The sequence below is a fragment of the Branchiostoma belcheri genome, unplaced genomic scaffold (assembly GCF_001625305.1).
Source record: "Branchiostoma belcheri isolate BF01 breed outbred unplaced genomic scaffold, Haploidv18h27 scaffold94, whole genome shotgun sequence".
Taxonomy (NCBI): domain Eukaryota; kingdom Metazoa; phylum Chordata; class Leptocardii; order Amphioxiformes; family Branchiostomatidae; genus Branchiostoma; species Branchiostoma belcheri.
Genome location: NW_017804620.1, coordinates 696256 through 706536, shown reverse-complemented (window position 1 = coordinate 706536; position 10281 = coordinate 696256). Strand labels below are relative to the sequence as shown.

General features: G+C 41.1%; 1 protein-coding gene across 1 annotated transcript in view; it reads left to right on the top strand.

Moving 5' to 3' along the window:
* Positions 1-1812: 1812 nt before the first annotated feature.
* Positions 1813-10281, top strand: part of LOC109461553 (zinc phosphodiesterase ELAC protein 1-like) — a 9090-nt gene continuing 621 nt past the window's right edge. The window contains exons 1-11 of the mRNA XM_019757932.1: positions 1813-1999; positions 2659-2774; positions 3561-3576; positions 4100-4203; positions 4604-4771; positions 5797-5891; positions 6842-6937; positions 7392-7488; positions 7673-7736; positions 7842-7973; positions 8384-8478. Of these exons, the coding sequence (XP_019613491.1) occupies positions 1921-1999; positions 2659-2774; positions 3561-3576; positions 4100-4203; positions 4604-4771; positions 5797-5891; positions 6842-6937; positions 7392-7488; positions 7673-7736; positions 7842-7973; positions 8384-8478 (1062 nt within the window). The 5' untranslated portion in view covers positions 1813-1920. The remainder of the gene's footprint in view (positions 2000-2658; positions 2775-3560; positions 3577-4099; positions 4204-4603; positions 4772-5796; positions 5892-6841; positions 6938-7391; positions 7489-7672; positions 7737-7841; positions 7974-8383; positions 8479-10281) is intronic.

Genomic DNA, 10281 nt, shown 5'->3' with positions numbered 1-10281 from the left:
GCAGCAGAATAGTCACACTGGTCACACTTGTAGGGTTTTTCTCCTGTGTGAATTCTCATGTGATCAGATAAGTGAGACTTGTGAGCTGCCCTGTATCCACACTCCTCACACATGTAGGGTTTCTCACCAGTGTGTTTTGCCAGATGATAGTCCAAGGATGATTTCCGTGCAGCAGAATAGTCACACTGGTCACACTTGAAGGGTTTTTCTCCTGTATGAATTCTCAAATGTTGGGATAAGACATGTTTGTGAGCTGCCCTGTATCCACACTCCTCACACATGTAGGGTTTCTCACCAGTGTGTTTTTCTAAATGATAGTCCAAGTGGGATTTCCGTGCTGTAGAATAGCTACACTGGTCACACTTATAGGGTTTTTCTCCTGTGTGGGTTCTCATGTGTTGGGTTAAGTTCGTGCTCACAGCTGTCCTGTATCCACACTTCTCACACATGTAGGATTTCTCACCAGTGTGATTTGCCAAATGAGTGTCCAAGTGGGATTTCTGTGCAGCAGAATAGTCACACTGGTCACACTTGTAGGGTTTTTCTCCAGTATGGGTTCTCATATGTTGGGATAAGTTCGGATCTCACAGCTGTCCTGTACCCACACTCCCCACACATGTAAGATTTCTCACCAGTGTGTTTTGCCAGATGATAGTCCAAGGTAGGATTTCCGTGCAGCAGAATAGTCGCACTGGTCACACTTGAAGGGTTTTTCTCCTGTATGGATTCGCATATGTCGGGATAAGTGAGACTTTTGAGTTGCCCTGTACCCACACTCCCCACACATGTAGGGTTTCTCACTGAAGTGTTTTGCCAAATGAGTGTCCAAATGAGCTTTCTGTGCAGCAGAATAGTCACACTGGTCACACTTGTAGGGTTTTTCTCCTGTATGGGTTCTCATATGTATGGATAAGTGAGACCTGTAAGCCGCCCTGTACCCACACTCCCCACACATGTAGGGTATCTCACCGGCGTTATCCAAGTTGACGTGTGCTGCCGTCTGATCTTCAGCATTGCTTGTTTTGCTGTCACAGTCGACCTGGGAAACCTCGGTGGGAGGCCCATCATACTTCTGACCAACTCCGGTGGGAGACCCGTGTCCTGCAGTTGCCATGTCTAGCCTAATGACAAAATGAAGAAATTATAAAGATACACTGTAAAAGCTGTATACAAATAATCTCCAAGCAGATCTTTTGGTGGGGGTAAGACAGTATCAAATTGGCCAGTCTGTACTTGGGTGGGGAAATGGATACAGACTGGCCAATTTGATACTGTCTTACCCCCACCAAAAGATCTGCTTGGAGATTAACTCAGGCTAATGTATCGCCCCCTCCCCTTCATTTTCACCCCTTTTTACATCCCGAAAATGTCTACAAATTATCCTCCTACTGCGATGCTTCTTCCACATGAATGACCCCAGGATATTGTACTCAACATCGAAATACTTTTCTGCCCGTTTCTAAGCCTAACCTGCTTCCTATGATGGTTTTTCTCTTCACGTAAACAAAGACTCTGGAATTCCGTCGTCTCGTGAGGTCAGAGGTGAACACTATGTGGGTCAATGGAATTGTCTGCCTGATTACCCATGTAGTACGTTTGACGTCAGGTAGCACGTTACGCTTTCTCACGATGTAAACGTTTTGCACAACAAAACAACATAAAACGCGACCTTTTTTCTGATTGAATATGATATGACAGTAGTAATTAAAGAAAAACAATCAAACAGAACTGTTCTGTCTGGATTTCTGTGTTTCGATTATAAGTACCTCCCTCAGTCCATGGATGGTTTGTTCCATTAGGTCAGAGGTCAAAATTGGTGTTAGTGTCGTCTGCAATATACGTAACATGCATCTATAACTGAAGAAATATCTGTATTTTGGGATTGTTTTTTCTTTTAAAACTTTTTGTGTGCACTTTAAGATGGATCTGACGTTTCTTGGCACCGCGTCCTGCTACCCAATGCCGAATAGAGGCGTCTCCTGTGTCGTTTTTAAGTCAGGTGAGTTGCTTGAAGTGCATGTGTTATGGTGGGGGGAGGGGGGTGGTATTCAAGTTGTGGTAGTAAAAAGGCAGTATGAAAACACGAGAAATTGTAGCCTTAACAATGCGGGTTTTTTTCCCATTCTACAGACAGTTCTTGAAGACATTGACGAAAATCCCGGTTATAAAGAATAGATAGAGGCTAGACCATGCGAAGTCAAAAATGCATTGGGACCACATGCATTTTCTTTGCAAATGTTAACATTACCATTCTAGTGTGTGAATGGTTTATTTTCAACACTGTCGCAAACACAGCAGCCAGAATTACTGAATTGTGTGGTGACATGACAATTCGGTAAGCCTAAGAGACATATTTACATGTAAAACACTCGAGGAAAAACAGTCTATACAAAATTTGCCGGTTTATCAGATACTAGAATAGTTTGACAAGTTAAAAAAACCATAACAGCATAGCTATGGGGCATAATTGACAGTTGTGATACAAAGCAAGGGCAAATGAATGTCTCACTGTCGTTCAGAAGTTCAACCATGTATTGTAGGACACTGTTCATGTAACGTCCCGTACAGCCATACATAGGGTACAGTTTATGTGATGAACTTGCTTACTCTGTGTCTTTTATCTTCTAATAAAGAATGATTTTCCTTCCACCCTGACAGACAGAGAATGTTGGATGTTTGACTGTGGGGAGGGGAGTCAGATTCAGGTCATGAAAAGCAGCATCAAAGCAGCCAAAATCAACAAGATCTTCATCACACATCTTCACGGAGACCATGTGAGTTCTACTTCAAGTTTATTTATTTTATCAGGGCATAACTGACAGATCCATTGATCTGATTTTCCGGTATCCCTGGGCACATACATTAAAACATACATTCATAGAAATTACTAGTACAAGTTGAACACAACAATATTAAATAATGTTACAAACATGTACATGTACAAAACAGTCACAGTGTAGGCACATTTAGTGCATTCATTATCCAGGTTCAGTCCTACAAGCCTGCAGTCCTCTACACTAGCCTACAGTGAGTTCTACGTATATACTGGGCTTTTATTTACTTTGTCTATTTTGCCAGGTTGAAACTTATGTGACCTGCTTTTCAGTCAGTCCTGGTTAAGTATTTAAAAATATATAAGTATATAAAATTGTACTCACTCACTCACTCAATCACTCACTCACTCACTCACTCACTCACTCACTCACTCACACACTCACTCACTCACACTCACTCACTCACTCACACTCACACATTCACTCATTCACACACTCACTCACACACACACACTCAATCACACATTCATTCAATCACTCACTCTCACCCACTCAATCATTCATTCACTCACTCATTCACTCACTCACTCACTTTCCCATAAACAAATATATAGATATATATAGAAATGATAGAACAAGACACAGTATGCATGTACAGTAAATTTAAAATGTCTACTTTAAGTATAGGTTTGACTTTGGATTTTGAACTTGCTGTATTATTTGTACCTTTATAGTTAACTTCATGACCAACATTTGAATTTGTTATTCTTTTTTTTTTGTTTACAGCTGTTTGGTTTACAAGGTAAGTTATGTCAAACATTTATAGATAATGATTCTTGCATCTTTATGCAATAGTTGCTCTTTCTTTCGTAACTTCCAGATACATATGTACATATATACAGTTTGGTCTTGAAGTCATTGACTGAACTGCTATTCACAGTTGCTGCTGAGAGTTTATTCCAGACTGGGGTTACTCTTGTTAAAAACAAGTTTGATCTGGGCCTGTCTGACTTCTGAATCTGGAATTCATAGGCATGTCCTCTGGTTGTTTTGGACAGACTTGGCATAAACATTGACCTACTACAGAGGTTACAGTGGTTCTCTGTATGCAAGTTATCAAGTCAGTGGGAGATCTTAAACAACTTTTGATCCATCACAAAAAAGTTCTCTCACCTAGAGCTTTCGACCAGTCACTCTGGTCTTCCTCAGTAGACTGACCCAGTGAAGCTTGTCACGTGGATCGAAAGTTTTAACTTTAAACATGTAACTACTAACACAGATGAACTTTCATGATAACTTTATGCATGTATATACTCTTTCTTCAGGATTCTTGTGCACCCTGAGTCTAAATCTAGCAGAGCAGACATCTCAAAAAACATCTCAGCAGACATGTCAGCAGACATGTCAAGAGACATCTCAGAATCCGTCGGTAACGATGTCTCAGTAGAAAATTCAATGTCTTAATGTGCCTAATGTGCCCTGCTGACCACATGTTGACAGTTGACTAATGGAAGGTTGTACAGTTAAGGATCTTACTTGTCGAAAGGACCCTGGTACTCTATTTGTTACCAAATATATGTCTATGTCAGAGCTTATTGTATCATATAACTGCACACGCCTTTTCGTAGTTCGGTGCTTTTGGGGGAGACACCCAGTAATCTTCCTCATATAAATATTGTTTTTATCTGTATTGCAATTTTAATGATCTTAGATGTTTTAAGCGAACCAATATTGTCTGCCAATTTGTACACGAGTCTGTCAATTCAGCCTGTTGGCTGCCATTGGACTTGTCTTTGATTTTAATAATGAACCAGTCTACTACATCTCAGAAGACGTCTGAGAAGGCGTCTCAGACTCCATCTGTGGAGATCTACGGACCGCTGGGCCTGAGGAGGTACTTAAGAACCTGCCTGGAACTCTCAAGGTCGCCCATCAGCTTCTCCTACGTCGTGCACGAACTTGAACCTGTGGAGGACCAGCTACCTCAAGACTGGGAGGTAATGTTTCATGCACCTTAGAAACCTATACCTATTCCACCAAACACCTCAAAGAATTAGTCTCTACCAGACTAACTACGCTGGCTGTATATAGGAGAATATTTGCCGGGGGAGTTTGGCCGCCTTGTAGGTTTGACTGGCCGCGCAGTTCGGAGGGAAAGAAACTACCTCCCCACAGCCGGACTCCCTCGGCCAATTTTACTCTCTCTTTTGGCCAAATTGTACGATCGGAGGCTATCAAAGAATCACCGTTTCCTTAAATCTGACAGGTGAAGGTATTGTTTCTGAGACCTCCAGCCCCCCGAGTCTCAGAAGCACTCAGTTTCCTACCGATGCGTTCAATCCTACCATCATCTTCTGCCAGTAAAATGTACCCATCTCTGTATTTGCCACTGCACTCTGGGCCATGCTAAACTTCATTGTCATTGTATCAGATTCTATGTGTTGGAATATATGTATTATAAGATAATTATATTGTGAGTGAACTTCATTTTCTACATGGATGAAGTTAATAGAAAATGGAGATACAAAAATAAGACAAAGTCAAGAAACTTGAACCTGTGGAGGACCAGCTACCTCAAGACTGGGAGGTATGCAGTGTGCAGGGTGCTTTACACAAGTCGAATCAGTTCCTGTATTCTTTTTTTTTTTTTTTTTGTAAAACCATAACGTGATTTTCCATTTAGTGATATACATAGCAGGGCTTGAAATTCAATTTGGGGAAGAGGTGCACTGGTGCACCCCAAAAAATTTTTGGGGTGCACCAAATAAAATAAAACCAAATTACAAATCTTACTGCTCATCTTAGTTTGAATCTGAAATGGGAGCTAACTTCGAAATCTTGAACAAGTACTACAACAAAGATTATCATTTTCTGACACTACGATGCCAGGAATAACCTGCATCATTATACTATACAATTATACATTTAATATGTACAAAAATATTTGCATGGGTGTACTGGTGCACCCACAGAAACAAATTGGGTGTTTAAATGACATAGTACTATTTCCTTGCTTCTTCAGGAGTGGCACCCAGAACATACCAGCTCTGGACCAGTCCATCCAGGAGAAGGGGAGGGCAGGAACATCCGGAGGGACGAAACAGGAGCCTGGCATTTGTAAGTTCTTGCCAGCATTGTTGTCAAGTTTCAAGTTTATTGATTGAAACATTTTGCAGCCCGTAGGCTGAATTGCATGTTTCATTACATTCCTTGCCCACCATAACAACTTTGAAAAAATCATTCTGGTTAATTTGTGAATAAAGTTGAAATGCAACTTCTACATACATACATAAATACATGATAAAAACACATTATACATTAATTATTTACATCTATAAATCGTTAAGGAGTTTCACAATGTAGGGTAAGGGGCTCTTGAAGTAACGCCTCGTACGTGCTACAATACTGTCAAATTTGTTTTTTTGCCCTGTTGCCCTCCCTGTTACTTCGCCTCTTGTCTGAGGGAGCCAGTGGTGATAGAGAGTTGATTTGCACAGTTTTTTTTCCAAACTCTCGGCACAGGTTTTCACGTCTGTCAACATGTAGGGTGTGTATTTTTAAACCTCTATCTTAACTATCTATCCAGAATATATCTCAGATCTACAGATCTGTTTTTCAGACATCCCTGGGCACATACATTTAACAAGACTGGCAATGAAAACATACATTGCCATGGCACTGCCATCATTTCATGATTTTGACTTGGGACAGTACCTGTTTTTAAGTCTAGACAGATAAAGTGCACTCCTCCCCTGAGTGTATAGTGAACGAGGCCCGAAGTCACAGAAAGTAAGGCCATCCAGGGAAGACAGGTCTTCCCAAGGGTTTTCAGGAATGTGGGCATAGATGTGGGTCAGAGACATGCCTGTGGACATTCCATGCCTGTGGACAAAATGCCTGTACCATTCCTAGAATTCTTGCAAACTGCACACAATACTGTACCATTAGGCTCCTCCCTGAGACGTTGCCAAAAATGCAGCTGTGGAAACAAAACAAAACAAACACAATTATATACAAATATTGGCCATTCAAGGCTATGTAAATGCCTTGGCACTTTTTTCCTGCAGATTTGAAGACAGTAGGTTTGTAGTGAAAGCTGGAGCGATCTACCACAGAATCCCCTGCTTCGGTTACATCATACAGAAGAAGACTCTACCAGGCAAGTAAGTCTGCTTTTTGTTCACTTCATTCAACTTTTCAGTTAAACAAATACATAATTTGTTGTACCATGTAATTGTTCTTTATTCAACAACCAATGGGACAGACGACAATACGGAGCCGGGCACCCAGGCTACTGAAGCTCCACAACTCAAGAACTCAGTACATACCTACAGTGCTGATTCATAAGTTCCACAAAAAGCCGGCTTGTACGTTGCTACATACTGCTGCAATTCACAATACCAGCTTTGTATTCCTGTGGTTTAGTAGCATTTTAATTTTTTTGTCCTGAATTTTTTTTATTTGCCCATGGGCACTAGTGTGGGGGTCTTCAGAGGATGTCATCCATTAGATTAAGTCAGTGTGGCCTCACTGAAACATCACATGCACTGTTTGTTGAATAAAGAACCTTGTTATACAGTCTATGATGTGTTGTGTGATGTTGCTTCCCTGTTGCAGACTGGATGCAGCAAAGCTGAAGGAGTTAGGAGTCCCTCCCGGTCCTCTCTACTCCAGAATCAAACAGGGCGAGACAGTCACACTGGAAAACGGCCAGGTCGTATCCTATAGCGGTGCACACACCAATTCTTCCGCGACGGGGGTCCGTGGTATATAGTGCCCCGTAAAAAAGTGACAAAGGGGTTCCGGTGGTTCATGTTTGAATTTACATTTCTCAAAAATTTTTTTGGCAGAAATTTGAAAGTTATCGTACTTTATTTTCTTGCGGATTGTTTCCTTAGCTTTTTACTTTCAAGATTGACCCCAAGGATGTGGTAGGGCCAAGTCGACCGGGAAGAAAAGTTGGTAAGTGTTGATCTTCTTATTCTTTTTCAGTTTCGATGATTTTCCATGGCTGCAATTGACTAATATTATTTCCTATCTAACTGTGAGCCCCTTCCCTACCTACAGTTATCCTTGGTGACACCCATGACCCCTCACCTCTGACCTCCCTGGCCCAGGGGGCAGATGTCGTGGTGCACGAGGCGACCCTGGAGAACAGCCTGAGGTCAAAGGCCATAGAGGTCGGACATTCCACTCCTGGTAGGGGAAACTTTTAATTTTTAATTTTGTTGTTGTGCAGGTGCAATCCCGATCTTTGTCTCTAGAGGGAGCTGCTGTACAGTAAACAATACTTCTTGGAACCAATTTTTTGTGGCTAGATGATTACATGACACGTTGTAAGCAGATATGTATTACTAGTAACTGTTCATTCCCCTCAAATTAGCCTCCTTTCATGCAAATTTTGTTCGTTTTTTTAAAGATCTCCAAAGGTGATTTCTGCAGTACTTCAGAATAAAGTAATGCAAAGTACATTGTATAACAACAGATATATATACAAAGATATGGTATACAATTGAACTTTTACACTATTAAAACCTGTGGAAATTTGAAATCATCTGAGGTAAGTGTAAGGCTGTCATTGGGGTTTACGGTGTTCACATGTTTTCCAGAAATGGCTGCTACATTTGGGAAGACCATAGGAGCCAAAACCCTCATCCTAACCCACTTTAGTCAACGCTACAGACCACTGGGGGCAATACTGGAGGTATGTCATTCGTTTGGTTGTTCGTTCGTTTGTTCGTTCCTTCATTCGTTCCTTCCTTCCTTCATTCACTTACCCATTCATCCATTCATTAATCTAACCGTGCATTCCTTTTTTCATTCATTTATTTATGCATTTATTCATTGGCTCCAAATTTCCTGTCTACTCTGCAATTATAGCGCGCCTGGGAGTCAGAACGCATGCAAAATAAAACATGTAACTGTTACATACTTTCCAAAAAACAGGTTGGAACAGTTCATCCTCACTTTGGGACAATTGAAAAATATTTTTGGGACAGTGATGGAACAATAGGAAGAAAAGTTAATTTCAGGGCCTGTTTTTTGTGTCATCCTAATGTTATGTAAAGCAGCTTTAAACCCCAGCCTAAAACCTTCCTCACAAAAACCAATCAATACCCAAGTACAAAGTAGAACAACAAGTCACACCAGACAGCCATCACATGACTATATAAATAGCCTGTTACTAACTAACAGTGTTGACCTATGAGTCATCGCACATACACAGAGGTAAGGTTGAATCATTTAAACAAATGCATCTGCTGTTCCAGAAAAGGCTGCTAGGAGGCCCAAACTCACATCAATATTCTTGCCCAGCATAACAAATCTGCTATCCAAAATTTGTGACCCTGGCATGTCCAGATTATGAGTTATCAAAACCAGATATTATGATGCAGTTCTATAACAAGCCATTAGGGGCAAAAACAATCACCAAAGGGTGGCTATACCGGCTATACAGATACAGAAGCTGGTGTGTTGCGCCGAAGGGTGGTTATACCGGCTATACAGATACAGAAGCTGGTGTGTTATGCCGAAGGGCGGATATACCGGCTATACAGATACAGAAGCTGGTGTGTTATGCTGAAGGGCGGTTATACCGACTATACAGATACAGAAGCTAGTGTGTTATGCCGAAGGGCAGTTATACCGGCTATACAGATACAGAAGCTGGTGTGTTACGCCAAAGGGTGGTAATACCGGCTATACAGATACAGAAGCTGGTGTGTTACACCGAATTAAGGGCGGTTATACCGGCTATACAGATACAGAAGCTAGTGTGTTATGCCGAAGGGCAGTTATACCGGCTATACAGATACAGAAGCTGGTGTGTTACGCCGAAGGGCGGTTATACCGGCTATACAGATACAGAAGCTGGTGTGTTACGCCGAAGGGCGGTTATACCAGCTATACAGATACAGAATCTGATACAGTCAAACTTGTATCCAACTACCAAGTTTCATGACTATCCATCCATACCTTCTTGAGTTATCGTGCTAAACCACAAACACACGATGTTCATGACTATAAATAAAAATCCTGTCATTAGCGTAACATGTATTTTGTGTAAGTTGTCTATGTTGTATATGGGCTTTGCCTGAGTCAAACAATAAATAAAATAAATAAATAAATAAATTAGCAAACAGGTTTGACCTATGAGTCACGGAAGAGGGTTAAATGTCCTAGAGATCTAGACATTTTGTACATCATGCATTTGTACATCTGAACGTTTTTCATATGACTAATAAACTGGTGGAAGTACCAACTACTAAGTACCTAATACCAGTACAGAAAAGAACATGAAATAGCCATGCCTCCAAGTACCAGAGTTATCAACCAAGGATTGAGGTGTTCAAAATTTCATTCTTTCCTAGAACTATCATATGGCAGAGTGGAACTCACTGTCATCAAGTACAGTAGGGGTATTATCATTAGATAGCTTTGAACAGTGTCTAGAGTTAGAAGTTCAAAGGTTAATCATTTGGTGTAATGTAGCCAGCTGCCGCTGTGC